Raw genomic sequence first — 24,211 nt, 5'->3', positions numbered from 1 at the left:
CTATTACTGGAGCAGACTCCTTTGTCCGAAGGAAGTGAAATAACCCCCATGCTCTGAGCCTGGTGCTTGGTCTAACCTGGCAAGGAATTGCACCTTTTACCTGAGGGCATTGATGGAAGGCCATTCTCTACTGTCCATTTCTTTGCATTGCATTTTAAGCCAGAAAAATTCCACCGGCTCTCAGAGAGTCTGTGGCAGAGGAACCCAGAGGCAAATGCCATTTACTGTCATCACTTAGAGATTTGCAGGTTAAAACTGAAGGCTGTGTATTTCCACCTGGTAATTTGCTTCCAGTCAGGGCCTGGGATATCATTTCACAGGTGCTTGCAAGTCAAAGAAAGGCACATTTAAAAGATCATTTATCTTAGGTAGAAAATCTATTAGCTTGGGGGGTTTTTTTGTGCTTAAATTCTCTTCCTTGTCAAGGATCACTCTTGAGTGGGTGGACAAAAGGGTGGACGATCCAGGCTGCGTGCTGGGGCCAGGCTAAACTAACAGTCTCCACTTTCTGGACTGAAGCTGACATATGAAACATGGTCACCCTTGGCAGAATATGCATGCATCTCTTCTCCCACACTGTCCTTTGCCCCTTCTGTGCCATTTGAATATCACTGACAGTGATTTTGTTATAATCATTAGGTATCAGCAACCTGCCCCTCAGAAAAAATGAGCAGCCAGAGCACAGTAAAGTCTTTCCAGCAAATTCTGATGCATCTGTGGTCACTGAGAAACCTTACAGTGTAAGTAATACAGCCTGGAGAGCCAGCTTGAGCCCGAGGACCTAATAAAGTAGAACTGGGTTGTTCTGTAATATGACATTGAAATAATATCTACAGGAGCTTTTTTTTGTTTGTTTTGGAGGATGTGCCCTCATGTCTCTGACATGAATGAAGAAGTCTTTCCTCCGTGCCTAATACTTTTTGCATTAGTTCAGCTCAAAGCATTGTGTACCTTGGAGCTTGAAGAAAACACAGACAAGTGTTAGATTCAGCTCTGGTTCTTGAGCTTTCTGTCTAGCGGGGTAGACAAGACCAATTCCTGTTTTTATTATTTTGCTTTTTTGTTTTGTTTTAGGGGGAGGTAATTAGGTTTGTTTATGTATGTATGTATGTATGTATGTATGTATGTATGTATGTATGTATCTATTTAAGTGGAGGTACTGGGGATTGAACGCAGGACCTTGTGCGTGCTAAGCACGCATTCTACCACTGAGCTCTACCCTCCCTTCCAAGACCCACTCTTAAAGCACAGTGTGAGGTCAGCTCCCAAAGCTTGTGACTAAAGTTAGGTTGAAGTAGGGAAAGCAAGGCCAGGGTTGTGATGAGAGTACCTTCGCCTGGAATGTCATCTGAGACCCAAATCTGGCTCTCAGCTCAGTGGAGGCAATGTGTTCATGCCCGAAAACCGTGCTTCAGCAAGATCTCTGGGACTCAGTCATTTCTTAGCATTTGCATTGGGGTTGCAGCCTTGCATTTTTCAAGCATGCAGTTGGGCCATAGTCCAGCCAGAGTAAGGAACCAAAAGTTCTTTAACCGTCATTGACGTGGGGCCACAATCATTTAAGGAATATAAATAGCAATTGAGAATGAAACAGTGTACAAATACAATTGTGATAACATTTGAGGTCTTTTGAAGAACATAGTGTTGTATTTAGTCACAGCACACAAACCACTCACAGGACAATTCATTCTTCCTCTCACGTTAGGGCTGGAAGGATGTGCCACAAGAGGCATACTGGCTTGGCTAGGGAAGCAGGTCTGTCAGGGAAGTGGGGACGGTGCGAGGGGGCCAGGCTTGTCTGAGAAATTTCAATTTGATGTGAGAGGTAAAGGAAAGCAGCTGCTAAGTGCACAGAAGAGGGATTGTGGCAAAAACAATGTCCAAAGAAACGAACCACAAAACCTCTGCAAAGGGATGACTGAAGGTGAGGAAAGAAGCCAATATCTGGCCACGTGGTCATCAGGGCCTGAATGTAGAGAAACAGCAGAAAAATAAGGTGTAGAGAGCAGAGGTACTGAAGGAATAACTTACTTTAAATTATTTTACTTTATTTTTATTATTGAGATTGCACTGATACTTAAAAAAATCATGCTCCTTCACTTGCCTTTAATGTAGAACACCCGAGGGGGTCCCCAGGCCCGAGCAGCCTCAGCCTGGAGGACGGCTCCCACACACAGCCTGTGTCTGTGCCCTGAGGGTCAGGGTGTTTAAACTCAGTCCCTAGCTTGAGTTGTCTGGGGCCTTTCTTCTTCCTGAGAATTTTAGAGCAAAAAGGTCGCCCAGCCTCCCTACACTTGCATTGTGCAGATTAGGATGTTGAGATTGAGGACTGTCCTTCGTCACACTTGCTCAGGGCGGGCTCACAGCTCACTGTGGGGAAGGAGGGCAGAGGCAGAGGTGCTAGTAGGCGGGAAGAGCTCAGTGTCACCCTGATACCCCGTCATTAACGCTGCATCTAGCTATACAGGGATTCATTTACACTGAACATCAACTTAAAAGTGATTTCCTGCGTTATTCATAGGATCAGTTCAGGCAATCAACTTGTTCACCAGAGTCTTCTGAAGATGTAACAGATGAATTTTTGACTCCAGACTATGAATATTTTTACTTTTCAACTGCTCAAGAAAACTTGACTCTAGAGGTAAAAAATTACAGTTCAGGATGAAGTATATTTTCAGCTTTCTCTGTTGCCTTATTCCTTTAAAATTATTTTTATTAAGAAAAACAGGTCACACATTAAAGTATATAATGTCAGCTTATCAGTGTTTTCATGTATTTGAAAAAAAACAATCTGAAAAATAAGATTTCGGGTAATGATTTTTTTTTAAATTATCTTTTTATTTAAAAAAATTTTTTTTTACATTTTTTTTGTTGAGTTATAGTCATTTTACAATGTGTCAAATTCCAGTGTAGAGCACAATTTTTCACTTATACATGAACATACATATATCCATTGTCACATTTTTCGGGTAATGAAGATTGTAAATTTTTTTCTTCCAAAACTGTGGTTTCTGCATTTGTACAGCATTTTGTACTTTTTTTTTCAAAACACTTGTCTTCTTGTTATCTAATTCACACATCCTTCCCCGGAGGGTAGAGAAGGCAGCCTGCGTGAAGAAGAGCTGGCTGTCACCAGCAGAGGCAGTTAGCCCTGGCCTGCCAAACTTTAGTGGTGGGAGAACCGGGAACAGAGGCTCGGGTTTGGCAGTGGATGTGAGGCTGTCTAGTACACACGGCTTTCTCTGGGCTCCGCCTAGCTTTTGCAAGAACCTATTTGTACAGAGTATTTTCGTTTATAAAATGAAACTCATTAGATCCTCTTATTTACTCATATAATTTTGTACCTCACCTCCCTTTAACCCGCCACCTTTTGAGGCTTTTTTTTTTTACCAATATGGAAGGTTGGGTAGAGGAAAGAGAGGACTGTATGTGTCAGTCACATTTGACTAACAAGAAGAATTCAATGATGCATAAAAAAGCATAATTTTCCCTCATCTGCACTTCTGAAAACTCGGTGATGGGTGGTGGGTATAACTCAATGGGAGAGTCCGTGTTTAGTACGCATGAGGGTCCTGGGTTCAATTCCCAGTACCTCCATTAAAAAATAAATAAATAAACCTAATTACCCCCCCCCAAAAAAACAAAAATGAAAACACAGAGTAATCCTTTAAACATTCTTGATTTTACTGTGTACTGGGACATTAAGAAAATCTTTAATCAAAAGATGTAAAGTATATATATTTACATATGTACATTCATGTAACATGTACATGTATATAAAAAGTGTAACATAGACACAAGTACACACATCTTTAGTGTACAGCTCATGAGCTTGTACTCACTGAACACACTCATGTGGCCTGCACCCAAGTCAAGAACTAGAACGTTCCTGGTCCCCCCAAAGACCTCCTTGTTCCTCCTCTCAGTCACTGCCTCCCCTCAAGGGAACCAGTGTTCCGAGCTCTCACCCCATAGGGTAGCTTTGCAGTCTAGGCCATTTTTCCAGCCTTCTTTGGCTTTCCTGATAAAGCTCCCAGGAGTCAAAACATCTTAGTTGGAAGGTTGTGGGGAGGAGAAGATAATGCCATAAAGAAGAGAAGTCACCCAGCTCCCCCTCACCATAGGAGGTGGGAGGGCTTATTGTTGAGGAGAAACTTACAGTACAAATGAGTTCTTAATGTCTGTGAAGAAGGTTTGTTCTTTTTCTATGAAAGGTGCCGGGATCTTAGAAAGATTTTCAAGATTTGAGAACATCAGGAAATTCTCTCTCGACCTTTTGATGATCTGTCTGCGTCCAGTGAACCTCCTTTCTTTGCTCTCTCATTCTTTTGTAGACCTCAAGTCCCATTGAAGAAGACTCTGAAGGAACACCGGATACTTGTGCCCAACCTCAAGCTTCTGGTAATAAGTCCTCAGGGCAGATTCCTTTGAGAATCGTGTCTTCACTTTGTATCAGATCACACATAGAGCTGGAAAGGTCCTTAGAGATAACCTTCCAGTCCCCTCATTTTATAGATGAGAAAACCTAGGCTCAGTGCTTTCCCCGTTGGGATGAATCCCCTGCCCCTCCCTCACTAGCCTCCTGACACCCACACGTCACCTTACTTACACCCCTTGCATTCTTACAGCACACGCTGGAGCAGTTGCTTCTCTGGTCTTTCCCTAGATTTCAGGCTCTTTTGTGGAACATAGCAGGTCTTCAGTTATCTTTGCTGATCTGTCTGAGCGATTTGCCCAGGCCACACAGCTAGTCATTGACCCAACAACAACAAGAAATAGGTTTCCATGTTCTTCTCTACCCCCAAAAGGCAGAGTTTCACCGTCTCTTCTGCTTGCTTGGCATCTTAGCAAAGAGTTAATAATAGTCAGTAGTACAGTCAATATAACACCCTTCCACCGGAGGACCTTAGGTTCTGTAAACTTAGCAACTGCTTTCTGTTACCTGGGAAGTTAACCTTGGATCAGCAGCCCGGGTGTGGTACAAGACAAGATACAAGTGAACCACAGGTTCTGATATAGACACTTTATTTATTTTACTTTTTTTTATTGAAGTACAGTCAGTTTACAATGTTGTATCAGTTTCTGGTGTACAGCACAATGCTTCAGTCATACATGAACATGCATATATTCGTTTTCATATTCTTTTTCACTGTGAGCTACTGCAAGATATCGAATATAGTTCCCTGTGCTATACAGTATAAACTTGTTTATCTATTTTATATGTACCAATCAGTATCTGCAAATCTTGAGCTCCCAGTTATCCCTTCCCACCCCTTTCCCCTCTGGTAACCGTAAGTTTGTTTTCTGTGTTCATATAGACACTTTAAATTGTGCACTTTTGCTCTTAAGGTATGCAGCCATCTGTTTTACCCACCTACTAGCCTACTGAAGCTTGGTTCACGGTCATGTCTCAACAGCCTAGGCAGGGCGGGCATGGGTTCTAAACCTGCTCCCTTCCTTCTGCTGCATACTCCAGCGTCCATCTCTAACCTGATTCAGGCCTCAAGCTTTTTAAGTGGCTGTAAGCTTTTACATGAACAGTTAAATTCTCAGGATAATAGGTAAGCTTTTGGATGAACAGTTAAAATTTCCAGACCTGGGTCTCTGGCCACCCAGTTCTTTCTGTGGAGTCTCTGCCCAGGATCACCTTCTGTGTGAGCCTGGCCTGTGCGTGGCCACTCCACTTGTATCTGGAAGAGGGTTGAGGAGAATAGAGAAGTTATAGGGCAGGTAGGTCAGAAAACCAGAACTAGTTTGGTACAGACATCTGAAGTACATGTAGAAGCCTCTGATTTCTACTGTTCCCACCTTTCAGCCCTTCTCTTCCCCTCTTCTAGTGCTCTGACATATATCCTCTCCATCCCAGGAGGTACTAAGAGGTAACAGTTAGATACATGCTAGATTCCAAGCCCAGTTCTGCCACTGATTTTTTTTTTTTCTGCATGACCTTGGGCAGGTCACTTCACTCCAGGGCCATACTTTCCCCTCGTATAAAGTAAAGGAGAGAGTCAGACTTTAAAATCTCTAAGTTCCCCTCCAGCTCTAAATTGTGCTTATTAGGGATTCATTTATGCTTTCTAGGTGTTTATGCTCTCTAGGCATTTGAAAGAGGGTTGTAAGAAGAACCCCAGTGCTTCTCCGCTGGTGGGGTTTCAAAGCATCTTGGCTTCTGCTGAAGGTGGCACTATTATGGTGGGCCTCCCATTGCCCACCAGACTACCTCCGGGCCTGAAGAATGGCAGGGGGATCATGAGCGTTTGTCAACAGGGCAGGCTGGTCTGTCTGTCTCCTTCTTTATAAACCAGAGCAGTGTAAAGGCGGGAAGGAAAATGGACACTGGCCCTGTGCACCCCAGAGGCCTGCAAAATATCCTACTGAGAACTGGGAAGAAGTAACTTCAGACGCTTGATGCCCATGAGAACAGAAGACAGTTGAATTAGCTCCTTAGTACTCAAGACCCCACCCCCACTGTTAAGTAGTGTTTGGTGGCCAAGAGACACAGTTAGCATTCTGGGAATGCCCAGCTAATAGTCTTTTCTCTTTGAAATCTTTAGTGAACAAACAGTTCTTGGTTTCAACGCCCCCTGGTGTCTGTTGACAGGAACCAGGTCAGTTTGCCTTCCTGAAAAGACAAAAACAACATTTGTCTCCAGAAATAACTGTGCAGTTATAACTGAAAGGCCAGTAAATGGCTTGATTGTATTCTGAGTGTCAGAATACACTTCTCTCCTCCGAGAAAGAAAAATAAACTTTCAGAGCAAAAACCTCTTCCACAATACTCAGTCCAAACCCAATTAGGAAGCACTTTGATTATCCAGATTATTTCTCATTCTGGACCAGAAAAAGAAAAAATTTTAAGGAATGACAATAATATTCTGGGTTGGTAAAAATTCACTAAAAATGCATTTATTTAATTCTTCCAGATGAAGAAAAATTTCAAATGAGAAAAAGATTTGGAAAGAATGCTGAAATTTTGACCAAGTATCAATTCCAACCTATACGAAGGTATATGCTATTATTTTATTCACAATTTCAGATTCATGGAAGTATTGTTAAATGATGGTAATGCCCCGTATTTATATATTGCTTGTCTTTGAATGTAATAGCCATCATGTTATAATGATAAACTTTGGGCAGCTTAGTTGCATTAGGACTTGTTCAGCAGAATCGTGAGGGGTTATGAAAAGGAGCCATTATCTGTATTTAGATCCTGACTCTGCCTTTCTAACTGTGTGGCCTTAGTCAGATTTCTCAACCCCTCTCTTCTAGCTCTCCATTTGTAAAATAGTGATAAGAATCCTCTCTGGGAATGTTGACATAGAGGTTAAAAGTAATAATATGATTCCTGGGCATTTATCCGAGAGAAATGAAGAATTACATTTACACAAAAGCACATATATGAATGTTTATAGCAGCTTGATTCATAATACCCAAAATCTGGAAACCCAGATGTTATCTAACAAGTGAAGGATTTAACAGACTGTGGTATGTCCATACCACGGAATACTCCTCAGCAAAAAAAAAGAATGAACTATTGATACGTGCAACAACCGGGTTAAATCTCGAGAGAATTATGCTGAGTGGGAAAATCAACCCCCAAAAGTTATTTACTATATGATTCTGCTTATATGAAACTTTCTTGAAGTGATAAAATTATAGAAATAAAGAACAAATGAGTGGTTTCTTGGGGTTAAGGAAGAGGTGTGAGTGGGAGAGAAATAAACATAGCTATGAAAGGGCAACATGATGGGTCCTTGTGGTGGAAATGGTCTGTATCTTGACCGTGTTAATGTCGATATCTTGGTTCTGGTGTTGTTTATAGATTTGCAAGATGTTAGGAAATTGGGGAAAACTGGGTAAAGAGTATTTCTTAAAACTACATGTGAGTATACATGGAATTATCTCAAAATAAAAAGTTTAACTAAAAAACTAATAATAGATGCTGAGTGCCTGGTATAGTAACATTCAGATTACTTTCCTCCTTTCTGGACCTCAGTTTCCTTACCTATAATAATTATAACTAGAATTTCTTCAGTAGCTACCCTATGCCAGATTCTCTGTTTTGTCAAACTTAATTGAAATAACAACCCTCTGATTCTGCCAATAAAGAAAGCAATGTTCAGAGAGTTTAAAGTATTTTTTCTAAGTTTGCACAGTTAGTAAGTAGTTATATCAGTCAGGATAGGCTAGATTATGCTATGTAACAAACAACCTCCAGATATTAGTGGCTTAAAACAACAAAAAATTATTTTGTGCTTATGCTTCATGTCCATAATGGGTTGTCCAGGAGTGTTCTGTGCTATATTACCTTCTATCAGAAGTCTAGGCTGAGAGAGACTACGTCTTTGTGCTTCCTTTCTTGCTGAAGCAGGAAGAAGGGAGCTTGGTGAATTGTGCACTGGGCTTTTAAAGTTTCTGCCCCAAAGTGAATCACATCGCTTTCACTTACATTTCACTGGTTAAAACAAGTCACATGGCCATTTGTATAAATCAGGAGGGCCAAAAAGTACTGTCCTACTTTGTGCTCAAAAGAAAAACAAATGTTTTGTGAACAGAATTAATAATCACAACTTAATCCAAAATCTTTGCTCTTTCCTTTGCACCATTGGTCTACAGGATTGCTGCAAAAATTAAGAATGTAAAAACATTTGGAAGGATTTAGGGTGGAATCAGTCTTATAGTTTGTGTTTGAATATTGAAATTGAATCTTAAATATTGGTTAAAGTAGAAACAGGTCAGGTTTGTCTTCAGTATACTTTTCTGGCCATTTTTTGGGCACAAGCCTCTCTTGGCCTCCAGGAAGCAGTCTCACAGTTGGTAAAGCCCCAGGGCTGTGCCCTTTGCTCCAGTCTCTATCCCCAGCAAAGTTCCTGAGTTTCATTGATTTCCTCAGAAGCTTGCTTAGCCAGTAGCATCATTAGACATCAGATATTAGACTGTCTGATTTCAGACAGACTGACCCTTGGAGAGTATTTACTCAGTCTCTGGAGAGGAAATTGAGGCCCAGACACGCCTGAGAACATGTGACTAGTCAGTGGCAGCTGCAGGACCAGAGCCCTCACTTCCTACTTCTCAGCTCCATGCCTTTCCCACTGCTTCTCCCACTGGGCCAATCAAATTGTCCCTTGTACCATGTTGGTGCACTCTGCTGACAGGGGATTCATAGCATTTTCTCGTTTTCTCTCTTACAGCACTGAAGACAAACAAGAGGAGACACTAAAGGAGTCACCAAAGGAAATGAAAGAGAAAGACATGTATGGCCACCAGAGGGTTGCCTGCAAATTCTGTGCAAAGCCTTGGGTTTAGGAAAATAGTATTTCCTTGTTTGTACGAATTTGCATTCTTCCCATTTTTATGTGTGCATTTAATGTGAGCCTGTTACTTCTTTCACCAAAAAGCTGTTTTGATGATGTGATCTAAACTAATAGCATTTTACAGTCAAGGGAATACAGTGATAATAATAAGTTTATACTTGAGGTAGATTAAATCTGTTTTCCACATAAATGCACTGTCACCTATGGAATTTATTTTTAGCTGCTGAGATAGGAATAAAGTTAGTATCTCTTTTTAAGATACTCTGCAGTATTCTCTTTAAGATATCTTAAATATCTTATAGATACCTTATGGATATTCTAAGATAGTCTCTAATTTTGGCCTCTTGCCAAATAAAGATTTTTGTCAAGAGCATCCTTAAAAAGTACCTCTTAGGAATATAGTGTTTAATTTTTTTAAACATCCCTCAACTACTGTGTGCTCTTGATTCTTTAGATCATTGACAGATATTCAGGACCTGTCTAGTATCTCCTATGAACAAGACGGTTCTTTTAAGGAAGTCTCATGCAAAACACCCAAAATAAACCATGCGCCTACTAGCGTCAGCACGCCGCTCAGCCCAGGTAATCACCCGCAGGGAGGAGAGATGTTCTGGGAGAGGAACTGACAGCCCCTGCTTCATTGGCTGTGGGAAGCCAGACTGTGGGAACAGACCTCCTAATGTGTTTTCTCACAGTGCAGAGAGGTTTCTTTAGGGCCGGAGCTGAAGGGGATAATCCCATGTGAGACCAGGTAGTGGTGGTGGTGGTGGTTTATAAGCAGCTATAAGGAGATTTTTTTTTTACCCTAGCAGTGGAGACATGCAAATAAAGAGCCTACTTTGTCCTCTAAGCACTGTTGAATTAGTGCTTAAATGGGATTATCTAGAGTTTGTAACTTAAGACAATACCTTGTACTTAAACATACAAAGTTCTGAGTCCTGCAAGTGCATGTGGCCAGCATCAAATACCTGCTCTCCAGTATCCTTATTTCTGGAGCATTTGTGGTTCAAATACTCTCCCTTTATTCTGATGGCCAAGTTTATGCCTTGAGGAGCTGTGTCTCAGATCAATGATTATTTCAGTTATTAGCAATTTGGAACATCCTGTTACAGGTACAGAGTTTTATGGGTTTTTTTTTCTTGTTGTTGTTTTTAAATAATGTAAAGGATTCAAACACTAACTGTCCTTGTTTCTACAGCAGGGTCAGTTTCTTCAGCTGTTAGTCAATATAAAGACTGCCTGGAAAGTATCACATTTCAGGTTAAAACAGGGTCTACCTCATGCTGGAACCGTCAAGAATTTATTCAAACTTTGTCTGATAAATTTGTAACTGTCCGAGAGAGAGCAAAGCGCCTAGATTCCCTTCTTACTTCCTCTGCAACTCCCCCTTCAAGACTCACTAATCTCGTAAGTATACCAACTCTGTTGCACACTCACGGAATGAGTATGAGTCCAGAGGCCTCAGTGATCCAAAAGGCCAAGGTTTCTCCAGATACATTTTACAAAGAAAGGAAGAAGTAAGCTGAATCCTCGCCAGGCTTCCCTGGGCCTCCTCTCTGAGTTTGTATCGTAGAATGGATCCTGAATCCTCAGTTTCTATGCCCCTCACCCTTTTGATTAACCCCCAGAGATGTTTGGTGAGTCCTGTAAAGAGCCAACCTCTGCCATTGCTTATGATGGTACTTCCATCTGCATTATTATTTTTTTTGGCAGGGGGTAGGTAATTAGGTTTATTTTTTATTTACTTTTTCAATGGAGGTACTGGGGATTGAACCCAGGACCTCGTGCGCATATGCTAAGCATATGTCTACCATTTGAGCTATACCCTACCCTAGCCCCCGCCCCCTTGCATTATTCTTTCTACCTAACCATATCTTACCTGTTAAGAGGAGGCTTGAGTTCTCTGTCCCCCTTGAAGCATCCTCTGGTTAGTTCTCTGAGGGTTTTCATTGATCTCTATCTTCTCTGAACTTCTGAACCAATAGTCTGCAGTAGAAACACTTAATAGGATCCTACCTTCTCCTTGCCTCCTCCCCCTCCCCCTGCTGTTTATTTGGTTTTTTTTTTTTTCCCTTCTCTCTCCCTCATATTTCATATATGTAATCTCTACAAGAAAACTACCAGATCCTTACTTGGTACTGCTCATTAAAAGCCTGTTGACTGACCATTCTGTAGGCAGATTGATTACTTGCTTTGGCCTTCAGGGAAAAATCGACTGTCATCTTCTTTGGGCACTTGACTTACAAAAGGTCTCACTCTGAAGTAGGGAAGGAAAGAATTTTATGCTCTCCTTCAACAAACTGTTAATGGGGCAGGTTCCAAGTGCCAGGCACTTTGCCAGCCCTCTTCTAGGCATCCAAATGTGAATAAGAAAGTCCCCGCCCCATAGGAGTTCACCAGCTAGTGAGAAAGACTGGCGTGATGTTACACAGAGGTTAGCACTGAGTGCTGGGGAGGGAGGGGTGGGAAGGCTTCCAAGAAGGAGGTAACATTTGAATGAGTATGATTTGATCAACAAAACAAGTGACTTCTTCCTTCAGTGATACACAAATGATTGCGCTTCGTGGGTCTTTTTTAGCTCAATACATGTGTCAGTTACCATGTTTATATCTTGTAGAGAAGATTGCCTGCATTCCCTGGGGCTGGTTCCTCTAGCATCGCTAAGGCGCCTGACATATCATCCCCTGCTACTCAGAAAAGGAGCCTGCCGAAAGGTACCCTGTGTTTAATATTAAAGCACAAGATCATAATTTAAGGACGCCTTCATCTCATCTTTGACGCTATAGTGGATTCAAACAAAAATGCTGTTTTCCCCGATTATAAAAGTAAAACATACTTATTATAGAAAACCTAGAGAATAAAGAAGAGCTTAAAAACCACCATTCTACCACCATTTTTTTAACCTCTTGTACAATTTTGGTGCATATCTTTTTTTATATTTTTAGAAATATACAAAAATATGTATGTATTTTTAGCATAGTTGAGATCATATGGTGTGTCAGCTCTGGCCTGCTTTTTTTCTTTGATGATGTATTTTAGGATTTCCTACTTGTCAGTAAAAAGTATTCATAAATATATGTGATGGCTGCATAATAGTCCATTCTACATGTGTTGTTTAACCATGCCCTTACGTGGAAGATTTATGTCGTTTTCCAATTTTTGCTCTTTGTACAAAAATCTGTAATTGAACGTCTGATCCTTTTCTTGGAATAGAGTTTTAGAAGACAACTTCCAAATCAAAGGGTATGAGAGTGTTAACTGCTCTTGAGGCATTTGCTCCATTAATCTTATCATCTTGTGTCTTTGGTACAATTCTTAGAATTTCCCTCAGGGGGATAGGCGTTTTACGAACTACACTGCGAAGTTTTGTTTAATGTTGTAATTGAGCCCTTAGGTGAAGGCCCAAAGTGTGGTCTCCTATATCCCCTGGCCTGAACATTTATAGAGAAAGGCCTCTTACTTTGTGTTTTGTTCATTTTGACAAGTCCAGAGCTTCAGCAGCTTTGCTCCAGATTGAACCCCCAGCCTCTTAGAAAGAATTTGTACCTCACCTACCCCAAATATCCTTGGGGACGGGCACAGACCAGGTGGTACTGGGGCAAAACATGATGAAAGAAAGGGTTTGGAGTAAAAGGGAGAGAAAAGCTACTCATGTATGAGGTCTCAACTAGGACTGTTAATGCAAAGAGGCTTTCTCCCTGTCTTAGCTTGTTTCGTCATTGAGAAATCCTAAGTCAAATCCATGTGGAAACCCAGAAAATCTAGTTCAGGTCGAGGGAGGCATTAATCACTTTCCCCTTTATCTTTTTTAGAACTAGTAGAAGCCATCTCTCAACATAACATTGATGAGCTACCACCACCATCTCAGGAGCTGCTTGATGAAGTTGGTAAGGGATGTTCAACACAGAATGTACTCTGGCCCGCCTGGCTGGTTGTGGTTCACGTTGACCACATAATGGTCTCTTTGTCTCAGGTGTGAGCACCAGTAGAGAAGGCCCTACAAAGATCTGATCAAATGTACAAAATTCAGGAAGGGGCAGTTTCCCACTGAAATGAGCTTCAGATTACTACCGAAGCCTGGCCAGGATAGCGGGCCTTTGTCTGTTGTCATTTTGTTACTTTAAAATGTCCAGTAATGATTCTAAGAGGAAATAACATTCAAGATATTTATTATGATGAACTTCTTTTATCAAAGGAATTCTTATGTCCTTTTTGAACCAGATTAGCCATACGTAAGCCATACTGAAGTCTGGCAATTTGGGCCAAAATGCCCTGTGCTTTCTGATTTGCCATTAGCGGGAGATTAAGGTGTTGGCATTGTGGATGAATCCCTTTCCTGAGGGCAGGGAAGTCAGTGGCACAAGACCCAGTGAGACCAGAGTTTTCCATTTTAGGCAGACTGAGGGATGCCTGTTCAATTTTAGTTGCAGCTGATGAGCTGCCTCCACCCAGCTGAGCTGATGCTGAAAGTAAATGGTACGTGGTGATAGAAACACTGGGGGCACATGGTTTTCTTCCCCAGGGAGGACTGGCTGCTCTCTTCTTGACAGCCTGGCCGACCAGCCCTGCGCTTTCAGAGGATGCATCTCATCAGACCTTTGATCGTCCAGTTCTTGCTATGAGGCTGCTAGGGAATTTCCTGAGGGGCATCTCCTGGTTTGCAGGGTGTCTGAGGTTTTGTGTCTCATCAGGAAGGGAGAGGTGCCAGAGGCCTTACCTTGATGAACCAGAGGCCAGAGGTCTGACTTGACGAACAGATACCGTCTAGGCTACCCAGCCCCCAGCCCCAGTTGTTAGCCTTATGAACTTGGGTGGAGCCAGTCAGAGTTGCCAGAACCTTCCTTGGTTTCCTTCTTTTTCTGTAGTCATAGGCCCTTCCTGCCTCATCACCCTCCTCCCCCAGTGCCACAGGGCTGTACAGGGCACAGGGTTGTGAGGTCAGGCTCTTAGGGCTCCACCCCCACACCAGCTTTCCTCCTCTGGAGCCCCTAGGGAGCCCTTGCAAATCCCTCCTGTTCAGTTTCTCTCCTTAATACAGTAACAGAACTGCTGCTTGTGAGATCAGACGCTGCCCGCTCATGTCCTGCTCAGCAGATGCTCAGAGCTATCTGTTTCCTGGCTGTGGCTTAGCACAGTACTTGCAGGCGCCTTTGCACTTTAACCTTAGTGAGCCTTCTTCTCTGGATCCTGCTCTCCTGTCTCTGCAGTCACTGCGTGGACCCCCCCATTTCAGCAGCTGTCACCAGGCCTTCACCTGGGCTCTGGCGTCACAGCTCTGCTGTACTGCAGCGTGCTCTGCAGAGACCCTCTCTGAGTGCACTTGAGGGAATTATCTGGGCCAGGCTTCGAGGTGATGCATGTACTTTGAGATGAGTCAGTAATTTTCTGGAAAGACAAAGGGCAGAGGGCACCTGAGTAGTTTCTCCTAATAATGGGTGCGCCCACCCGATTATTGTTTATCACCACTCTGTTGTTTCCTCTCCGGAGAGCTCTGGGAGGGACCTGTAGCTGACTCACGCTCTTTGGAAGGGCACCCATCCAAAGCTCTAGGCTAGGCTTCTGACCAGGGCCTAAAGGGGAGGAGGGTCCTTTAGAACCGTAAGATATAGATGATTTTTTAAGATCAGTAAGGGACTACTAAATTTCAAATTATATTAAATGATCTTATGAGGCCGTTTGATGCCCAGGAGCTGACAGGTAGGGCTTGCTTCCTGACCTGCTGGAAGGGCGAGACCTGTGCCTGCACACAACAGGGTCATGCCTGTGAGCCCAGGCTTCCTGTCTGTGCTGCCTCCCAGCTGACTCTGCTGTGCTCCGGGAGCACTTTGAGGAAACAGAGCATCCAGCACATGCAAAACAGTGTACTGAGTTTAGTAGATGCTTGTCCTGGTCTAGCGATCAATTCTCTAGGAACTGGAAATTGTATTCTTTGCCTTCTGTCTTTCCATAGACCAGGTGAAAAATGTGACATTTAGGCCACTAGAGATAGGGGAAAATTTGGACTACTCTGATGTTGCCAACTTTTTGAGAAAGTATATGAAATAGAGATTAAGAGCATAAACCTTAGACCTAGACTGCCTGAATCCAAATCCCAGTTCCACCTCTTAATAGCTGTGATTCTAGGCAAGTTCCTTAACCTTTCTTTACCTTAGTTTCCTCATCTGTTAAACAGAAACAACGATAATGTGATCAGTCTCATAGGGTTGTGAAGATTAATTGTGAATATTAATCCTGAATCAATTTATGCAAATTAGAAATAGTACCTGCCACTTAGGGCTGTGCAAGTGTTACCTATTATCATTTATTACCTATCATTTTTATTTTTACCTATTTTTTTTTATTATTTTTACCTATCATTTTTATTTTTAGTGTTATATGAGATAAGATGCCCTAAAGCAGTGGTTCCCAAACTTCATCAGTCAACAGAATCACCTGGAGGGCTTGTTAAAACACCCCCACTTCCAGAGTTTCAGATTCAGTAAGTCTGAGATGAGGCCTGAGAATCTGCATAGGTAACAAGTTCTCAGGTTATACTGAGGCTGCTGGTCTGAGGTCCACTCTTTGAGAACTGCTGCCCTCGAGAATGGTGTAACATGTGAAGAAATAAGTTGCTTTCTGCTTTATGTTGTGACAGAGCAGTTAAAGTGGCAAGAGGCCTCATCCACAGTGGTGGATGAGAACACAGCAAGTCATCTGGACATCACTGCATGTGGTAAGCCAAATCTCTAGATCTTTTTCATCAGGGTTTGCTGTAACTGTCCTTGGCAGCACGGTGGTACATTTGGGGGAATGTGGATCTTGAGGTCAGGCATAACTTCACCTCAATTCTGACTCTATTACTTACTTTGGTATGTCAAGCTGTTTAATGTCTCTGAGCCTCAGTTGTCCCAATCTGTAAAATGGGGATGATAATTCCTACCTAATGATGCCCATGCACAGTGCCTGGTACATTGTAGGTAGTTAACAAATATGAGTCTCCTTCCCTTCATAGGACTACTGGTGGTATGAAATGAGATCACATATGTAAAATGCCTGGCATACATTAAAGGATACCACCCTTCCCCGCCCAAATTCCTTCCTTGGGGCTCCCATCTGGAAACATCTAACAAGTGGGAACAGGGTGGTCCCCCAACATAAATCTCTACAGTTTGTTTTCAGGATCTCTTGCCTCCTCTTTTATGTGCCCTTTCTTTCCTCTGCCTCCTCTCTCTCTCTTGAGCCTTGGCACAGGCCAGGTTTCCTGCAGCTTCACCTGGCAAAGAACTCCCAAGACCCCAGAAGCAGCTGCTGTGGACACAGGCACCCTGCGGAATGCCATCTGCCCCCCTGCTCTTCTGGGAAGAGGGGGATTCGTGTATTGCATACTTCAGGGTCCACTAATTAACCTTAATTTTTTTTGCACTTCATTTTAAAGCAGGTTTTCTTAATTTTTTTTGTTTGTTCTAGTAAAGTCTTCCAATTGTTTTTAGATCAAAGCTATTTAGAAGAACAAGAAACTAACAGTAAAAAAGAAAACAGCAGTATGCTCTGGACCAAAGAAACTGAGGATCTAGAAGAGGACACAGAGAGGTAACAGAAAAAACTGGATTTTTTAAAAGGGTTTAAAAAACTGTAGTATTAGTTTTTATTAGTTTTTCTTCTGATACTAAAAACTAATAAGGAAAAAGTGATGTTTTTCCATTCTATCCCTATAGCCCCTATTCCTAAAAGTTTTTTTTTTCTAATTGTGATGAAATACACATAACCTAAAAGTTCGTCAGTGTGCAGTTGGGTGGTGTTAAGTACACTCACACTGTTGTGCAGCCGATCTCCAGAACTTTTTCATCTTGCAAAACTGAAACTCTATACCCATTAAACAGCAACACCCATTTTCGCCCTCCCTCGGTCCCTAGCAACCACAGCTCTGCTCTCTGTTACTCTGAGTTTGACCACTCTTGATACCTCATATAAGGGAAGTCATACAGTGTTCATTACTTTGTGACTGGCTTATTTCAGTCAGCATAATGTCCTCAGGTTCATCCATGTCGCATGTGTCAGAATTTCCTTTCTTCTTAAGGCTAAATTCCATTGTGTGTGTGTGTGTGTGACATTTTGTTGATCCATTCATCTGTTGTTGGATACTAGGATGCTTCTACCTTTTGGCTATTAGTGAATAATGCTGCCATGAATGTGAGTGTACAAATCTCTTCGAGACACCTGCTTTTAATTCTTTTGGATTTATACCCAGAAATGGTATTGTTAGATCATGTGGTAAATCTAAATTTTTTTTTTGAAGAAATACCATCCTGTTTTCCACAGCAGCTGCACCATTTTACATTCCCATGAACAGCTCCTTGCCAATACTTGCTATTTTCTGTTTTCTTGATAGTAGCCATCCTGATGGGTGTGAGGTGACATCTCATTGCAGTTTTGATTTGCATTTCCCTAATGATTAGTGATGCTGAGCATCTTTTCATATGCTTGATGGCTGTTTGTATAACTTTGGAGAAATATCCAAGTCCTTGGTCCATTTTTAAATAGGATTTTTTTTCTTGTCAAGTTGTTGGGTTTTGTTTGTTTTTACTTCATTTTTGTGAGGCAAATATAGGTTTCGGTTTCTTTCAAAACGCTTTAGTTAAAGGCCTTGGAAGACAGTTTTTAGACCTTTCTAGCCAAATAAGGGAAAACAGGAGCAGCCATCCAGACAGTTCAGTCTGAAAAAACAAGTTTGCCTCAAGAAACCCAATTCTGTTCCTAACTTGGAGCTCTCCTTTGACCTGTGCTGCAAGGTAAACCACTTCAGCTCACCTCCTTTACCTCCTAACATCTCCTGCTTTGTCCTAACTCATTCAGGGCCAGGACTGGGGGGAGGTGAGTGAGACACGCTCCTTGGGCACAAAACTGAAGGAGGCACCAAAAAACTCAGAAGTCAAGATAAGTACTATTTTAAAAGATCAGTACTAATGCAAAAAAAAAAAAAAAGAATCCATGATAAACAAAATATTTAAATTTTAAAGAAAGAGGATCTGAATCTGCATTTGTACCACTTGCCTCGTCCTAACCTGGCCCAGCAGATCCTTGGGGAAGCCCTGCAGCTTGCTTACAGCTGCAGATGTTTGAAAACCCCGTCATCTTGTTTAAATGAGCTGTCTCACACGACAAGAAGCCCACAGGCTGGCAGGGTGTAGCCAGTGCAGCCACTCAGTGATGCCACGAGGGACTTAGGCTCTTTTGATCTTCGTGCTCTGCCAACCATAGCATGTTGGCCTTTGCTTTCAGGCCTATCACCTCCTGGACAAGGTGGCTGCTGTCCACACACCAGGCAGAAATAAGAGGGTGGGGCACAGGAATAGTCTAGCTGACTCTGTGCCTTTTTTTTCTGGAAAGCAAAAACTTTCCTAGAAGCCCTTCTCAGCAGATGTCTGCTTCTGTCTCGTTGGCCAAATGTGGTACATGGCCACCTCGGTTGCCAGGGAGCCTGGAAGTTGAGTTTTTAGCTTTCAGCTGCTATAGAAGAGGAGGGTAGGGAGGGGAGTGTTATGAGTAACTTTTGGGTAGTGAATTCAGTTTCCATCACACTCTTCAAGAGCTAATTTATTCTCCACAAGGAAGGAGAAGAGAGAGACCTGGGAGGAAAGGTCTAGGAAGTGAGGAGACTAGCGCCCTAGGACCTGAGAGGAAATGGGGAGAGGTGTTCTTTTGGGGGGGGGGTGAATATAAAGTGTTTTGGACATGATCAAAAGTTAGCTACTGTTGGGGGGAGGGTATAGCTCAGTGGTAGTGTGTGTGCCTAGCATGCACAAGGTCCTGGGTTCAATCCCCAGGACCTCCATTAAAAGAAATAAACGTAATTACCCCCCAATTTTTAAAAAATAAATATATAAAATAAAATAATAAATAAAAGTTAGCTGGTATTATCCTTGTCTCTTCATTTTCCAGAGGGCTGGCTGTGCTGGACACAAATGCTCAGTCATCTCAGTCCTTGGCACCACGCCAGAGCAGAAGATATTTTTTCAGATGGTTGGAACTTTTCAGGCCTTCTGAAGACACATTCTCTGCATTCTGTAGCCTCAGAGGCAGTTTTTAATCTGAAAAACTATGGGAATGAGTGGACAGTTGCAGCCTCAGGTGGAAGCTGATGTAATGCCTTAGAATTGAGACAGAGTCTAGCATCAGACTTTAGGAGGCAGTGATATCGTGGGTGCTGAGGCTTTTTGTCAAGAGGCTAAAAGGAGGGGTTTGGCGCACATTTAAATCAGATCTGAGTGACATCTACAACTCCAGGTACAGTCTCACCGACCTCTCGTTTTCTCATACGTATAGTGAAGGTGCAAGTTTGGAGGTCCTTTCCCACTCTAGAGTGCTGTGCCTCCTTATCAAGGGAGGGGGAAGTGACTGCTGTCTTAGTTCTCTGCACTTACCCTTGGACAGAGCTCACTCTACTCTGGATGAGGACCTGGAGAGATGGCTGCAGCCACCTGAGGACATCACGGAGCTGCAGGATCTCCCCACGGGCTCGGCAAGGTGGTTATTCTCCATCGGGGGTCATTTTCTTCTTTTTCAGGAAGGGAGACCACACTTCAGTTTCTTAGGAAGTAGTACATCGACTCCTTGGAGAATGAATGTTTGGTGATGGCATTACATTGCTATAGATAAGCCAGCCCTGATGCCTGTCTGCCCCTCTTCCTCCAACCACCCACAGTGCTCGATACTGATTAGCAGATTGATATCAGTATAGAGAGAGGCCTCTTAAGAGCGCTGTATCTTGGCTCTATCACCTTCAACATTTTCATTGGTCATTTGAGTTAAATCAGAAAAGGCATGCTTATCAAAGTTTTCAGTAACACAAATCTAAGGATGAATGCTAATGTGATGGGTGATAGACTATGGATTCAAAATGGTCTTGACAGGTGGAAATGTTAGATTTCTCTAAAAAAGGTAAGCATTTAAATCCAGAAGTATAGAATGTGAGAGTTCTAACCTAGTAGACAATTTTTTGATCAGAAGCTCCTACTCACTGTAATTTCATTGAAGATAGGAAGTATGTCTTATTTTTATATGCCCAGCATTTAGCATGCATTTTGAGACATAGTAAGAATTCAGGAAATTGTTGAAGAAGGCATGGACAGCGACCCCGTGAGACCTCAGTTTGATGCAGTTGCCAAGATGGTCAGTGCAGCACTAATGCTGAGCAGACTGAAATGAACTGTCCAGATCGAGGTTAACGGTTAGAGGACTCCTAGGACTCATCGTGGGGCTCCTTTTGGAGTGTCACATTTTAAAAGGGACAGTTACAAACAGAAGAGGGTGGCCACAGGACAGTCAGAAGTCTGGAAACCTTGTCATATGAGAACAGCTGAAGGAGCTGGGGAGGCTCAGAAGAGCAGATGGAGTAGAGAATTTGATAGCTGCCCCAAATACCTGAAATACTGTAAAGTGCAGAGAGTCAGCTTACTCTCTTCTGCCCCAAAGGGCAGAGCTTGTGACTAGAAGCTGCAGAGCGAGAGGTTTTTATTCAGTAAAGCACAGTCTTTCTAATAGCCATAGCGATCTGATAGACAAAACAGCCGCCTTTACACTTACTTTAGCAGCAGCTCCTCCCACCAGGTGTGCACTGGATGACTGTCTGGTGCAGGGCATTTGGACAGAGGGAGGAGGTAACCTGAAGGCCTCCTCCAGCTCTAGAGCCTGTGATTGTGTTAGTGACGAGCGGTGCTGTTGTACAAATGGTTTAATGACCAAAATCATTGTCGTTGAAGGGAGACAAATACCACGGATCAAGAAGTTGGCGAAAAAAAGAGAAAAGGGGAAGAAAGCATCAAGCCAGTGAGAAGGACATCAGAGAGCTTTTTAGGGACTTCTGAAGAAGGTATGAATGAATGATCACTGACAATGTAGCTTGGAGTCCTTGGGCTTCACTGAGCATCAGAGTTGTTTAGAAATGTTTTCCAGATGCTATACATAATCCTCCTACACTTTTCCCCTGTAGTTCAGCCCAGGTTTTCTGTTAATTGCCAATTATATCTTCATCACAGAATAGTAACAACATCCAATTCTATTCCTAAAGCAAGCCTTCAGCTAGTCTCATCACCCCTATCTTGTATATTGTCTGCAAAGATGTTTTGCTTCTAACGTGTCTTCAAAAGAGCTCTAAATTTAGCTCACACAGAGACTTCAGAATCCAATAAGAAATCATAAATAGTGGAATTTAAGGGGAGTCTATAAGTAATGTGAAAGGTATAAATTAACCTTAATTTCAGAACGATTTTGATAGAGCTTTAAGGCACCGTTCACAAATGATGCCCTCCCATATTTAAGTTCCTCCTACTCAGGAAGTTAGAAACGTTAACTCTTTCAGATCATCTGGTATCCGTGTCATCCCTCCCCCAGTCCATTCCCATTCTCCTTTTTCTGCCCTGCTTTGTACCCCCAGCATGCTGACCCTTGAGAACTGCATCTTCTAGGCTTCCTGGCCAGCTGGCTTCCTGTTGGCCAGTGGGAGGCCCCAGCAGAAGATCAGAGGGCAGGAGAGCAGTTGGGGTATTACTTGCCCTGCCTGCCTCCCTCAGCACCTTGTCTCTGCATAGAAGTGGGGCCCCTCCACAGACACGGCTTCTACAGGAAAGGCCATCCTTCCCAGTTCTAGCTCTCACTGGGTTCCAGTAACTGTCCTTTCCCACCTCTGCCCCCCTAGTCCCTTCAGACTTCGGGATGATACTGGCTTCCCATTGCTTCTAGTAATGATGCCTTGCTATCCCCCCGTTTGCTCCCTTAACTCTGACTACACCTCTGTAAGTAGTCACTTCATTAAAAGGCCTGAGGGTGTATTTCTGTTTCCTCCAGGACCCTGACTGGCACAGAACCCAGAGCATGTGAGCATTTAGCTAGTACTGAATTTACTGAGAACATAATTCAGGGACTTTGTGAGATTAGCATCATTAGTGTCTGTTGCTATGACAGGGCGCTGCAGGATGTTAGAAGTGGGAGCCCAGTCACTGTGTTTTTAGAAAGATTCTATCTTTGTAGAAGAAAACTATTGTTGGAGGTAAAACAGTCCACCCTAGAGAGTAATATGGTGACTTCTGAATATTGGACCTTTGACCCAGAAAGTAATCAAGTTGTTTTTTTTTCCTCCTATATTTCATCAAGAGGAACTAAAAAAACCCTGTTTTTGGAAGCGTCTGGGTTGGTCTGAACCATCCAGGTAATAAGACACCAGATGTTTGTAAGTCAAAGTTCACTGTTCATAGACAACATGAGCAGACTTCAAACTTTTACCAGTATCTAAATAAACATTAGTGACTAAGACTTGAATTCAAAGTCGCTCAACTTTTTAAATGCTAATGCTTATAGTTAATTAAAATGTAAGGTGAAGTTAACGCCAACTTTGAGTAAGTAACTGGTAGTCGGCACAAGGACGGTTTTAGACGGAGGGCCATGGAAGATGCTGCTGTCTGTTGCTTTGCAGTCATTTTGCGTTTCCACGATACGCTTGTTTATCATAATCTCTCTTGATTATAAAGATCAAAATTTCTTTCCCTCGAATTCATTAGAATAGAATGAGGTTGTTATTTGTGTCCTTAAAAAACTATACACCAACTCAAAACTGCCTTTTTTTGTTCAGGATAATCGTGTTGGATCAGAGTGACCTGTCCGACTGACGGGAAGTGGACCACAGGTGGACTCCTGGCCTGAGTCTGAGCGTCCTGCTCGGGAGCTCTCTGCTTCCCTAGTCCGTAGGGCTTCTGTAGCGCACGCTCTGTTCAGCTGCCACAGGAGGCAGAATGACTAGTTTGTTTACAGCACTTTGAGCCATTTGTTTTCAGTCAGACTTCTGAAAAGTAAAAGGTCGTTTCGATTGTAAACCTGTCTCACTGTGCCCAGAATGGCGTTCAGTTTTTTTGACATAGATTTAAAAAACTTTCACTCTTGTTATATAATAAAATGTTTCCTTTTAATACCAGTTAGGTTTCAGCTGTAAGATACATTTCTGTGTTATGGTTATTGGGAGAGAAACCACCACTCAAAGAGGTTTCAATTTCTGTTACACAGTTTGACAAGTAGTCAGCTACTGCTACCCCCATCATATCAACAGGCACCAGTAATCCATGTTTTATAACAGAAATACTGCCCTCTTTGCTGGGATTGCCATATTCCGTTCCAGCTACGATGGGCTTACATGAGGACGGTACTGGTAGGATTAAAAGCCCAAGATATTTTGAACTCTTTAAGGTCAACAAACATCATCTCTGAATATTTCAGTTTGTGCATCCCACATCCTTAGTGTCTCAGAAGAATGAAACTGTGGTAAGGAAGATCCCTACATTTTCTCTAATTTAGCCTCTTGTGCGGTGCTAGCCAGCTGACATTTTATCAGTAAGTAAGTAGTTGGTCTTCTGTTTGTGAAAACTGAATAGTTCCTGTTGTGGAAGTCATATTCATGTAGTTCTTAGCTCCCCCGAATCTTACCCTGCACAAATAAAACAGGAAGTTACCAGTTTATCTGACCATTGTAAAGCAAGGAAACAGTTGCTTGCCATTGTCCAGAGGAAAACTATGACAGGTTACAAATAATTCCACGTGCAAGAAGCTTGGAGGGGTACCGAGACTTACTAACATGCACTCCTTCTGTCAAAACCTTCATTTGGTGAGACAAAACCAACATATCTAAAAATGTAAGAACTAATGGCAGACATGTCATGATAAATGGCGAGTTATGATATCATGATATGATATGAGTCAAGGCTGCAGGTTCTACACAAACTTGCACGGATGTGCTTTGTAATCCTTTTGTCTACAGAGTAGACTCTTCTCTCTGGTCAGTGACTATGTAATATTGGCCGATGTTAACAGTAATAATAATAAACATTATAATATATTCTAATAAATAACAATAAACATGGGTTATGGAGCACCTA

At 42.4% G+C, this 24,211-nt stretch overlaps 1 protein-coding gene across 2 annotated transcripts in view; it reads left to right on the top strand.

Annotated features, from left to right (window-relative positions):
• Positions 1-24,211, top strand: part of TEX14 (testis expressed 14, intercellular bridge forming factor) — an 88,161-nt gene extending 63,950 nt beyond the window's left edge. For both annotated transcript variants that reach the window (XM_064494982.1, XM_010990418.3), the window contains 15 exons: positions 640-740; positions 2,522-2,641; positions 4,335-4,401; positions 6,924-7,005; positions 9,192-9,254; positions 9,769-9,896; positions 10,513-10,721; positions 11,932-12,028; positions 13,127-13,201; positions 15,949-16,026; positions 16,784-16,883; positions 19,725-19,817; positions 21,053-21,162; positions 22,443-22,497; positions 22,918-24,211. In XM_064494982.1, coding sequence (XP_064351052.1) covers positions 640-740; positions 2,522-2,641; positions 4,335-4,401; positions 6,924-7,005; positions 9,192-9,254; positions 9,769-9,896; positions 10,513-10,721; positions 11,932-12,028; positions 13,127-13,201; positions 15,949-16,026; positions 16,784-16,883; positions 19,725-19,817; positions 21,053-21,162; positions 22,443-22,497; positions 22,918-22,954 — 1,415 coding nt within the window. In that variant the 3' untranslated portion in view covers positions 22,955-24,211. The remainder of the gene's footprint in view (positions 1-639; positions 741-2,521; positions 2,642-4,334; positions 4,402-6,923; positions 7,006-9,191; positions 9,255-9,768; positions 9,897-10,512; positions 10,722-11,931; positions 12,029-13,126; positions 13,202-15,948; positions 16,027-16,783; positions 16,884-19,724; positions 19,818-21,052; positions 21,163-22,442; positions 22,498-22,917) is intronic.

This window comes from Camelus dromedarius, chromosome 16 (assembly GCF_036321535.1).
Source record: "Camelus dromedarius isolate mCamDro1 chromosome 16, mCamDro1.pat, whole genome shotgun sequence".
Classification (NCBI taxonomy): domain Eukaryota; kingdom Metazoa; phylum Chordata; class Mammalia; order Artiodactyla; family Camelidae; genus Camelus; species Camelus dromedarius.
The sequence above is the reverse complement of the archived record's forward strand: the minus strand, read 5'-3'. Positions and strand labels throughout refer to the sequence as shown.